This window comes from Ursus maritimus, unplaced genomic scaffold (genome assembly GCF_017311325.1).
Source record: "Ursus maritimus isolate PB19 unplaced genomic scaffold, ASM1731132v1 scaffold_12, whole genome shotgun sequence".
Lineage (NCBI taxonomy): Eukaryota > Metazoa > Chordata > Mammalia > Carnivora > Ursidae > Ursus > Ursus maritimus.
In genome coordinates, this window is record NW_024423564.1 from 25,959,695 (window position 1) to 25,972,282 (window position 12,588).

Here is a 12,588-nt window from a genome sequence, read left to right on the forward strand (position 1 = left end):
AAGTCCTCCTTCAGAACATCTCAGCATCCTGACAGTGGCTGTGAGTAGTAACTGCATTTTCCCCGCTACCTTCTCAATGGCTCAAATGGGAGCCACGTACCATGGCCACACATCCCTGCTTCATAATCATGACTTTATTCTACAGACTTTGTGGTGCTTCTGTGTGCCAGGCACTACACTAGCTGATAGGAACAAGTAGAATCCTCTAGAAGGACCCATTTTCAGTTCTCATTGGGAAGATGGAAGTGGTGGCCACTCGGCCTTCTGGAGAAATCTACAGCTATAAAAACTAACCGTCTCGTTGTAATAAAAGAGCAAAAGTAAACCATTTCCACCTTGTGATAAATAGTTGGAGGAGAAAAAACACATACCAACTACTTTATAAAACCACTCAATTGGTAATAATTCACGTATTCTGCTGGCTCTAGTGTGGTCTTTTTACGACAGTGTGTATCTTCATTTTTGACTTTCTCCTCCTGTGGCCTGGTTCCGAATCCATCGTCCATTATATATGGTGCAGGGAGGCCCTCCTTGTTTATCCCTGGCCTTTTCTAGACGGTGGGGCTCTACTGGATATCGCCTTTGTGCTTCTGACAAAGCCCACAAGAGCAACAGACACACATCGAATACCCCATGACTTTTGTTGGAGCATAAGGAAAAAACATGGAGGCTTCTTACCTTGGAGGAACTGGTAGCCTGGGGCACAGTGAGTCTGCCTTTGGATCCTGGGTGTAGTTGATGGAATTCAAACTATAAACGCACAGGAAGGACCCTGGAAGCAGAAGACACACACACTGTAGCATTTTTCTACACTGTGCTCAGCTTTGGAGGGGAGCCAGTAAGAAAACCATAGTCCTTTTACCAAACCAGGAAGGAAAGGGAATAAATCACTCAGATTTAGAAAACAGGTCTACAGGTGACCTAAACGCAGAAAGAATAAGCATACAATCATACAATTTGAAGTCAGATTAGGTTCTCTCTCTCTCCCTCTCCCCGCTAAATCTCAAATCAAAATTAAAGTTACATGATTGCTACAACAGTCATCTGAAGGTTTCTGAAGATGATTTATTGCCTGGGCTCAATATTTTTAACCCAGCCTTGCAAATAATTTTTTCAAAATCTGGCACACCATTTCACAGGCAGATAAACTTTGCAGTGGGTTGCCTCGAATTTCTTTTACTTTCCTCTGCTTGTTTAATCCTTATAATGAAAATCTCGAGAGTGGGCTCAGAGCCAGGTCCTTCAGCTACATTAATGACTAGTGCAAGGATCCACGGCCCCAGCATTTTAATGAAAGAACATACTTGCTGGCACTTCAGCCCCGAGCCTGCAGCCCCTCTCTGGCACTGGATGTGCCCGTGTGCACAGAGCTCTCTGACCTCTGTCTGACCCTGCCTTTGGGCCCTGCATGTCAGTCTACGCTACGCTCCATACGGAAGACCACTCCCTGGCAGTGAGCAGAGAACAGCTAGGGTTTCAGATGAATTCCAGATAAGCCTGAATGAAAGTACACAAGCCCAGGAGAAAACATTTAAGGCTTTGTCTGTGCAAGAAGAGGCCGCCACAAGCAGGACAATTTCCAGCTTTGCGGAGAAGGCAGTGTCGGGGTAAGCGGTCTCATCTGGGTCTGCCCCGGGTACCCCACGGTGGTTACCCCACTGTGGCTCCCCGCCTGAGGGGGAAGAGCGAGCCCCCATCCCTCGGTGCCTACCGTTGTTGTCTGCGAAGAGCTGGAGCTCCTCCAGGGTATCGAGCTGCTCTTCGGGACAGCTGGACACACAGAGGACGGCAGAGCTGAGCCTCACGTCCTTGACTTCCAGGTTGCAGGAATTCATAAAGAACACGTGTCTACGAAACAGATGAAACAGAAGACTGTCTCAGAGCATTTCCTCTCGTCGAGTTTAATTAGGGGCCTTAAAAAAAATCCACGTTATCATATGTGGGAATAATAAAGGTAAACATTTATAACCAAATGCCTCGGCGTAATGCACCATGTATTTGCCTACCAGGGGTCATCTGTGAGATGGGCAGGGTAGGAACCATGCTCAAATGTCTCTCCCGGGAGAGAACATTAAGGGGTGATCCGAGGAAGTCACTGAGGAGGCGAAGGGTCTGATTAAACTGCCGGGGGTACTAGATCAGGCCAGTGCATAAACTACTCAACGAAGTCCACGGAAGACGTATTTGCACCTGAGTGTTCAACTATACTTCAGAGAACAGCTGAACTTGGGGAAGGGAGAAGCGGAAGGGGGAGAGCTGAGGCTGTGTACTAATAGCCTGCCTCCCCCCCCACCCCTGCTTCCCAGGTTGAGAGCTAGGAAACTCATGAGACCCTTCCCACACCAGCTGTTCCGCCGCTGGTTGTGGCCCTTCACGGGGCCAGGAGCCACGGGAGCAGTAGTAGCTCCCAGACCACGCCCCACACCTGTCCAGGCTGCTGAGATCCGGGGAAGCTACAAGAGCCCAGGAGGCTGCTAGACAGGCGGGCCTCTAGGGGAGGGACCTGGAGAGGGGGTGCTAGCAGGAGGCTGGGAGAGAAGGAGGTGGCCTAATAGGAGATGGGGAACAGATCTCCTGGACGTATAATAAACACATACTTGATTTAATTTTTTAAAATTGTGGTAAAATGCTCATAAAATTTTACCATCTTAACCATTGTAGGTGTAGAGCCAGTGGCATTAAGTACATTGCCCCTGCGGCGCGACTGTCACCACCACCCACCCACCCACCGAACGCTTTTCACCTTGCAAAACCCAAACTCTGGACTTCAAGCAGTAACTCCCCTGCCCCTGGCAAGCACCACCTGCTGTCTCTGGGAATGTGACGACTCTGGGCACCTCAGAGAGTGAAATCATAAAATATTTTTCTTTTTGCAAATGACTTATTTCACTTAGCATTACTATCCTCAAGATTTACTCATGTCGTAGCCTGTGTCAGAACTTCCTTCCTTTTTAAGGCTGAACAATATCCCATTATAGATACACAACATTGGGTTTATCCATTCACCCGCTCGTGGGACACCTGGTCGCTTCCACCTGTTGGCTACTGAGAATAAGACATACATGTCACAATTCCGAGAGGAACGACCGTTTGTCACACGCATGGGTACATCCGGGCAGCGTCTTCGTCCTTCCTTTTTGTGAGCAAGCCACAGACGCAGGAGGAGACGCCTGCAGGAGGTCCACGCCGCGGGGCAAAGCCCGCCTCCTGGGAGCAACGTGCGGGGGTGGAAGAGGCCTCGTCTGAGATCCGTATTTGGTGACTTCAAATTTATATTCAGGACCTACTTAGATCTGTAAATGTTCTCTCCTGGGAGATGCTTTTGATCATCAAGTCTCAAAATTATTACAAGGCAGTCCTCCTCTTAGAAAAACCATGGCCAAGGATTTTTGCCTCTCAGGGGACTTCTGTCTCTCTTCTCCCCTTTCTGTTTCTGTGTTGGAGTTGGAGGGGGTGGTGACACCACGGTGCCTAGTTGAGAGTGTAGACTGGGCAGGGAGTGTGACACAGGTCCCCAGAAGTCTCAGTTGGCATTCAGGTATTTCCACTGAGACAAAATACTGTGGGTGGCGTGCAACTGGTAACACACAATCAGCAACCTGATTCCGAGACATTATGGAGAACGACGGCAGCAGCTAATGTTCATTAAGCCTTCGCTCATGCAGCATCTCAACGGATCCTTAAAACAACCCGTGCAGTGGGTATAATAGCCAGTCGAAAAGATGAAAACTTGGCTCAGAGAGGTTAAGTACTCTGCCCAAGGCCACACAGCTGAAAAATAACACAGGCTGAATTTGAACTTAGGACTGGCTGATGCTAAACCCTGTGTCTTTACTACCACACACACACACCTCCCTTTTGATGAGAAGGGCTGATAGTTAAATGGAGAAACAGTCTCTAGGTGCAAAATGGCTCATCGACACGGTTCTGAAATATTGTACAGCCCCTCGAGGATGGGGACTTACTTGAACACTTACTTTTTTAGGGTCATGTCCTGCCCTGAAAGAGGGGCCCCTTCCACTGGGGAGTTCTTCTTGCCACACACGTTGCCGAAGCTGTCGTAACCAAACAGAAGTCTTCCTGTGGCTCCCGCTGCCACCGAGTAGCCCGCGATGAACATCTGGCAAAACCCAAGCGGCACGTGAGAGCCTGGTCAGTGGGCTGAAGACTCACCACCCCCCCAACCCCCCGCATCCCTGAGGGTGTTGGTACAAAGTGGAGCTGGGTAGAAAGCACATCTCCCCGGCATCACTGTAGGCTCTCCTTCAGCGACATCGTCAGTAACGTCAATCAGTCAGCACGCTGTCCCTCACACTGGTTTTAACAGGGCAGGCAGGGAGAACATTCTTAAAGGCTAACAGATTTCTGTCCGTGTTCTTACCTCCAGGTACTTCTTACCCTCTTTTCCAAGACTCTGTCATTTTTTCTTCTGGGCCTCACTTCACCAGGGCAACTCAAATCCCTCCCCCAACGCCCCCCCCCCAAGGTCTTGCTTTATCTAAGGGCGCCCAGGGGGCTCTGCTACTTCCTTCCTGGAGCTTCCTTTCATCCCTCTCTCCTTCCTCTTCCCTTCCCGTTTCCCCTGACTTTCCTTCCTTTGTTCCTGCCTTCCCTTCTTCCTTCCCTTTCTCTCTTTTTTTGTGTCTTATATTTCGGGGACTGGGACCCTCAGGGGCAGAGGCAACACAGTCGATGTGTACCAAAATAAAAAATCTCAGGAATTCTGGGGGCACCTGGGTGGCTCAGTGGGTTAAGCATCTGCCTTCAGCTCAGGTCATCATCCCAGGGCCCTGCACAGTGGGGAGCCTGCTTCTGCCTCTCCCTCTGCCCTTCCCCCTGCTCATCTTCAAAAACAAACAAAACAGAATCTCAGGAATTCTGGAAAACAACATCTTGCAACCTATAGTCACTTATATCCAATTTCATCATGAATACGGAATATCTGAAATTTCAGCTCAGAGGACTATTGCACTGTATGCACGGGCCCGCCACTAAGATCGTCAATCTTCCCAGAATGCAACCCTACTGTGGTAAGTTCCCTGGTTTACAATGCATACAATACCATTTAACAATTAGTCCTGACATGACGGTTCCAGGAGTGAGGATACGGTACACCACTCAATAAAATGTAATGACACCCCATGTTCCAAAGGTACGCTGTCCCAAAGTCAAATATGTTGCAGATATTCTGCATTCACCACTAATTTAGAAATCAAAACAGCCTTGAAGTGCCCCGCGTGTGCCAGAGACTGTTACGGGGGGACATAAAGATGAACAAAACCGAGTACCTGCCTTCCAGGAACTCAGCCCAGAAGATGAGCAGACTCTCTGTCCTGGCCCTTCCCCAGCACTTACTCAGCTCCAGGTCAGATTTTGGGACAGGCCAAGCGTGTCACCTTTGCTGGTGGACAGCGCCCTCACCCGGTGCTTGGGGGGGGGGGCGACAGCGGACCCAGCCCCAGGCTGCTTCTCCTGCCCGCTCTGCTTGGAGTGTGGGAAGATCCCGACTGGGTCTGGACTTGGAGGAAAGGGAAGCTGGGCTGCTGCCTGGCTCCCCAGAGAGCTAACGAGGAAGGGGTATTTGCCTTTTGTCAGCATTCTTTATGTTAGTATCTCCCTTGGGAAGCTGGTGGGAGGAGAGAGTTTTGTTTGGTTTTAGGGTGCGAGGGATGTGGTTCACCAGGAGTCCCTGCCATACTTCACTACTTTAAACCATCAAACTCTGCTCTAATGTCCAACACAATTACAATTCCGTATGGTGGATGATACAGTAGGAGCGGATACCAGGTATGGTGAGGCTACCAAGGAGGTCACTGTCCACGGCGGCAGGGGAGATCCAGAAAATGAAGTCTTTAAAAGAAACGGGAGAGGGCAGGTGGGGGAGGACACTGCAGAGGTAAAGTAGAGGCAGACATGGTCCAGAATTTGAGGCATTCTGTTCTGTGTCTTATGCAAATATAAACAAAGGCTGGCACCCTTTATCTTTGTGGTAGACTGCACTTGCCTCTCGTTCTGGCCCCTCACCCTAAACCTCCTTTGTCCAACCCCAACTCGGGGCAGCACCATCCATAACCTCGGGCTAGCATGTGCCCCGTTACCAGTCAGGACGTCGGAAGACCAGGAATCTGAACAGCGGAGGCAGAAAAACACGCCTTGCCCTAAGTATCCGCAGTTAAAAAACCTTGCAGAAGATAATGAAAGGCCAGTCAGCTGGAAGCACTCTCATTATTATCCAAATGCCATACAGTAGAGAGAATGCGGGCATACTGAAGACTTCAAATTTATTCTGCAAAGGACACGTAATTGGAAAGCAGTTTCCAGCTCTGTGCCACCTCTTACATGGTTCATCATTCTTCAGGCTGGGATGGGCCATCTACAAACCCTTCCCCAGGCGGCTGTTGGGCTGAGAGTTCGGCAGTGCACTAGGTATGAACCCTGGCGGGGCCAGGGAAGATCACCGAATCCCACGAACGGCCTGAGGTCAGGGCTGCCCAGCGCCTGCAGGACAGCTGCCCACTGCATTTGCACGAGAGCCGGCCCGTAGACCCAGGGCCATCTGCGGGGATGCTGGGGGGGGGGTGGTGCAGGTACACGCTCTTGGCTCCCAGAGGAGGGCTCAGAGGGCCGTGACAGGACAACACACAACACTCACTGGCACCTGTAAGACCCAACCTTCCACGGCGCCTGTAACCATGTCTGTCATGAGAAACCACGAGGTAAAGTCAACAAATGAATAAATGCCTTTCGAAAGAAAGAGGAACTTGGAAAGAGGAACAAACACGGTATTTCAGGGCCTATTCAGACTGAAATCTTTGCCGCAAAGGTAATTACTATCGGGTAGCTGTTATGCTGCTTTATAAATTAATCATTAACCGCGCAGCAAATAGCATGCCCCAATCTAGAATGGATCTTCTCATGAACCTGATCTTTCAAGAAGCCGAGTGGGGCTCCTTCTGCTGTTACCTACAACTCTAAAATAAGTATCAAAGCATCAAGATTTAGCTGCCAAGAGACTCTCCCAGGACTAAAATGGCACAGCCGGACAAGGTCTACCAGCAATCCTATATAACTGGAAACTAGAATGGGAAAAAAATCATTACCTACCTAACTAGAGAGTTTAGATCAAAGGCTTGCTTCCCTGTCAGCTGCTAAACACAACATACTGAGCGTGCGTGTCTTATGCTCAGATAAAGTGAGAGCAATTTACTTCTAAGCTCACCCCGAATTTTCCTGTATTATAAGAATGGTAAACAGTTGATGAATATTTTATTTGGGGGGGCTGAGACGGTAAGAGAACTTCCATCCAGTGAGCTCAGATAATAAGGGACCACACACTGGCATATTAAATAACAATCCTGAAAGATGGTTCTCATTTCCTAATGGATCCTTCCATTAGAACGTGGCCTGCACCAATAACACAGCCTCTCCAATTCGGCCAGTCACCTGTTGGGAATTCCCCGGGATTGATGTTTGTTCTGCGGTAATGGCAGGTGTCTCTCATTGCAGCACAGACGTTAACCTGGTACCACCTGGAGCCCTAGGCTTCCCCGCCCCCGCCCGGGGAAGGCACTAGGAGGTCGATTTCCATTTGGGCACAGTCATTTCAGGGCACACACTGTGGCCTCTTCCCTACTAGGCACCCATACTTACCAAACCAGTCCAAAAGAGAAAGAACAGCAATAGCCATGTCGTATCTGTGCACTTCCGATAAAGCTGAGGTCTCCACTCTCTTGGCCTGGGGGTTCTCTCTGCAGAAGCCTTCCAGACGGCGGGAAAAAGGGGGGAAGGGAGAGGAACTTGAGAAAAAGAGGATAAATAATCATATGGGTCCCAACCTGAATCCAAACGTACTGAAGATTATTCAAAGTAACTTTTCTTTCTTTTCTTTTTTAAACGTGGCCTCTTGAAGCTTTCAACGGAGGCTCTGAAACACCTGTGCGGGGCGGACGTGAAGTCCCCAGTCGCCAAGTCCTTACCTGGAGGGGCACCTGCAGGCGGCCCCAACTTTGCGCTCCGCAGCCAGCCTCTCCCTCGCCTCCGCCCCAGCACCCGAGTGGGGTCCTACGTCCCCCCACCAGGTGTCCCCGGGACTCAGCGGCGCCGGGGCGGGGGCTTTATCCGCGAGGACTGGGGAAGGCGGAAGCGTGCTGGGAGGTCGCCCGAACCTTCTCCCAGGACCCCTAGCCTTCCCGCGGGGCCTCTTTCCCTCCCGGGCCCTGTCGCTCACCAGGTGCGGGGCGCCGGGGCACTGCATCCTGCGCTCCGGGGCCGGGCCGCGGACTGGGAGCCGACGCGGCGCCCGCAGCGGGGAGCGCGGGACCTGGAGGCTCAGCGGCCGGAAGGGGCGCAGCGCCGCCCGGCGGCCGCCTCCCAGAGCCACGAACTTGGTTGGCCCTTGGCTCCACCTGAGCGGCTCCGGGCCCGCCCAGGTCAGGCACCTGCGCGCGGGAGTGCCGCCTTTTTCTAGGGCCTTCGGCCTCAACCACCCGCGCGGTGGCGGCTCCCGGGATGCCCGTCTCCCCGAAAAGCGCAGACCCGGGCCCCGCCACGATCCTAATTAACGGGTCTGCCCCTGCAGAGAGCGAGAAGGAGAAAGTCTCCGCAAATCCTTCCCCACCGGCGGGGACGGTGGGGTGCTGCGCTGTACGCAGCTAACGGGTAGTAGCACTTACCCGGCGCCGGCTTCTCTTCTGACGGCTTCACAAGCGTTGTTAAATAATCAACTAGGCAGAAATCATTGTGATCTGCGAAACAATGAGGGAAACCAAGGCACAGGAAAGCAGTGCTGGGACGTGCTAGAAAGCATGCTAGCAAGCTGTGGGTCTACGAGTTGAACCCAGGCACGCAAGCAGGCACTTTTAAGGTGGTTCCTTGCCAACGCTGCTGAGAGGGATGACAAGAGCAGCACGAATCAGGAAAAATATCATGCAACTAGAACCAAGAGAAATATTAAGCATGAAAAATACAAAAATTGGAATGAATGTTCATTGATGCTATTTATTAACAACGTGGGATAAATACAGTAGCACAGATACAGCTGAAGAGGCATTAGTGTTTAGAAGAACAGTTTCAGCAACTCTCCAGCGGCAGCAGGAAAAGGTTAAAAAAAGGAAATAGGGCAGCTTATTTTAGATTTCCTAATGAATATCAAAGATAGAGCTAGAGCGGAAAAGGAGCAGTATAAAAATGGAGAGGAGGACATATTTGAAGACCTGATGGTGATAAATCCTAACGTTGGAAGAAGTAAGTAACCTCAGATTGCATGGGCAAATCTCATGCCAAATACATATTTCAAATATCTTTTTCATTTGTTTTAGGGATTTCCTAAAAATCCATTTACTGGAGCAATGGACCAACTACCCAACTAGTTCTCATCAGAATAACAGCTCCCACTCTGACCCAGAGATCAGCCAACTCACTTATCACAGACTGTACCCTTTAAGACTCACTTCAAACCCTCCCCTTGCCGTGTCCAGCAATCCTCAACCATTACATGACTAAGTTGCCCAATTTAATCCGCCTGTCTGCACTGAGGGACTCATCTTATACCAGACCCTGAAAAACCTATAAATATCCCATCGTGAAACACACCCAACATGTTTATATTAAATTTATAATAGTACAAAATAAAATAAAATAAAAATAAAGCCTCATTGCCTTTAGAAGTTCCTAGGGGTCAGACTCATTATTTTGAAAACTGGTTAAGGAAAGGGGAAAAAATCAAGCACGTATCCTGCCTCTCCTATATGAACTATACTTTAAGGTAATAACGTAACTGATGGAAATTTTTCTTTATCGAAATATTATGGCTTATGTAAGTGCAGAAGGAATGATAGAATTTAGGATATCACAGTCTGCCAAACATGACAACAAAGGGACAATCAGACATCAGTCTTCCCCCAGTGGAGAGCACAGTGCCGCCTGTGAGGTAGTCAACCCGAAAAGTCCACATGAGTCTGACGACCAATTTATAAGAAATATACGGAATAGAGGAACAAGTCAAATGACATCTCAGGGATGCCATCAGCAAAACCAAGAATAGGACAGTCCCTGACACGTGACCAATTTTAACATCATCCACAACAGTAGCAGGAGCAAAAAGATTTTAAGAGAAAAAAAGACAGATGGGAAACCTGGTATTTTAACACATAACAGAAACATTATTTAGTTCCAGATTAAACCAACTGGAAAAATGAAAGGAAAGACCTTTCGGAGGACTATCTGATTGGATATGTGATAATTTGAAGTAATTTATATTAAGGAATTTGGGGATCTGATGATGTCATTAGGATTACATTTAAGGAGAGTCCTTATTTAGATTTACATACCAAAACAAAATAGTAGGCTGTCTGGGATTTGCTTCAAAAAATCCAGGGCAACCATTTCCTTGCACTATACACAAAAATAGACTCAAAATGGATAAAAGACCTAAATGTGAGACAGGAATCCATCAAAATCCTAAAGGAGAACACAGGCGGCAACCTCTTTTTTAAATTATTTTTAAAAATTTATTCATTTGATACAGAGAGATACAGAGACGGCACGCACAGGGGGAGAGGCAGAGGGAGAAGCCGACTTCCCGCTGAGCGGGGAGCCTGAGGTGGGGCTCGATCCCAGGACCTGGAGATCATGACCTGAGCCGAAGGCAGATGCCCAACCATCTGAGCCACCCAGGTGCCCTGGCAGCAACTTCTTTGGCCTCGGCCACAGCAACTTCTTGCTAGACATGTCTCCAAAGGCAAGGGAAACAAAGGCAAAAATGAACTATTGGGACTTCATCAAGATAAGAAGCTTTTGCACAGCAAAGGAAACAGTCAACAAAACTAAAAGACAACCCACTAAATGGGAGAAGATACTTGCAAATGATATATCTTAGTCATTTAGGGGTTAGTATCCAAAATATATAATGAATTTCTACAACTCAACACCAAAAAAACCAAATAACACAATTTAAAAAATGGGCAGAAGACATGAACAGACATTTCTGCAAAGAAGACATACAGATGCCAACAGACACGTGAAAAAAATATTCAACATCGCTTGGCATCAGGGAAACACAAATCAAAACCACAATGAGATACCACCTCACAACACTCAGAATGGCTAAAATTAACAACACAGGAAATGACAGATGTTGGCGAAGATGCAGAGGAAGGGGAACCCTCTTCAACTGCTGGTGGGAATGCAAGCTGGTGCAGCCACTCTGGAAAACAGTATGGAGGTTCCTTTAAAAGTTAAAAACAGAGCTACCCTACAACCTAGCAATTGCATTACTAAGTATTTACCCCAAAGATACAAATGTAGTGATCCGAAGGGGCACCTATATCCCAATGTTTATGGCAGCAATGTCCACAATAGCCAAACTATGGAAAGAGCCCAGATGTCCATCAACAGATGAATGGATAAAGAAGATGTGGTATATATATACACAATGGAATACTACTCAGCCATCAAAAAAGAAAGCTTGTCATTTGCAGTGATGTGGATGGAACTAGAGGGTATTATGCTAGCTAAATAAGCCAATCAGAGAAAGACAATTACCATAGGATCTCACTCATATGTGGGATTTAAGAAACAAAACAGAGGAGCACAGGGGAAGGGAAAAATGAAACAAGATGAAATCAGAGAGGGAGAAAAATCATAAGAGACTCTTAATCAGAGGAAACAAACTGAGGGTTGCTGGAGGGGAGAAAGGTGGTGGGACAGAGTCACTGGGTGATGGACATTAAGGAGGGCACATGATGTAATGAGCACTGGGTGTTATATAAGACTGATGAACCACTGACCTCTACCTCTGAAACTAATAATCTACTATATGTTAATTAATTGAATTTAAGTTTAAAAATATTAAAAAAAAATCCAGGGCAATGGGCAGAGGTATGGGGGGGAGACAAGATTGACTGTCTACTGTCATTGCTGGAGTTGGGGAAGTACACATGGGGGTTCATTAAATTATTTTCTCTACTTTTTGTGTGTTTGAAGCTTTACACACACACTCTCACACACGCGGAGAGTAAACCACAGTGCTTGCCCCCTCCGGAGCCTCCACTTAGGAAGCCCCTGACACTCACTGTAGGCGGGCCCCTGCTGCTGAGCATACTTGCCTTTTCTCCTGTTTTACTCCCCACCCCCGCAACCTGAGTGCTCAGCTGGCCCCATGTGTTCTTCGAGCAGCCCCTGCATGGCTTAGGATGGTTGTGTCTGTCGCTCTATTGGCCTAGCCAGGGTGCCACGTTCTCACGGTTTTGCTCCCCTTCAATATNNNNCCCCCCCCCCCCGCCCTGGGTCCCTAGGGCTCCTGAGGCACTTTGGCCAGAACGTTTTCACCTCTTCTTCTGGAACCCTCCCATCCCCTTTTCCTCTTCCACCCATCTAGCCCTAAGTTCTTTGTGGTTCTCACGCTTGTCCTTCCTGATATTTTTTTTTTTTTAAAGATTTTATTTATTTATTTGACAGAGATAGAGACAGCCAGCGAGAGAGGGAACACAAGCAGGGGGAGTGGGAGAGGAAGAAGCAGGCTCATAGCGGAGGAGCCTGATGTGGGGCTCGATCCCAGAACGCCGGGATCACGCCCTGAGCCGAAGGCAG

The 12,588-nt window shown here is 48.6% G+C and overlaps 1 protein-coding gene across 4 annotated transcripts in view; it reads right to left on the minus strand.

Moving 5' to 3' along the window:
• SLC44A3 (solute carrier family 44 member 3) overlaps positions 1–8,303 on the minus strand; it is a 103,074-nt gene extending 94,771 nt beyond the window's left edge. For all 4 annotated transcript variants that reach the window (XR_005834107.1, XM_040627005.1, XM_040627004.1 and 1 more), the window contains exons 1-5: positions 8,228–8,303; positions 7,651–7,758; positions 3,978–4,120; positions 1,712–1,848; positions 679–772 (exon numbers count right to left, since the gene is read on the minus strand). Coding sequence is in view for 3 of the 4 variants with exons in the window: in XM_040627005.1 (XP_040482939.1) it covers positions 679–772; positions 1,712–1,848; positions 3,978–4,120; positions 7,651–7,758; positions 8,228–8,254 (509 nt within the window). In the remaining variant the exon portion in view is untranslated. The remainder of the gene's footprint in view (positions 1–678; positions 773–1,711; positions 1,849–3,977; positions 4,121–7,650; positions 7,759–8,227) is intronic.
• Positions 8,304–12,588: the final 4,285 nt, after the last annotated feature.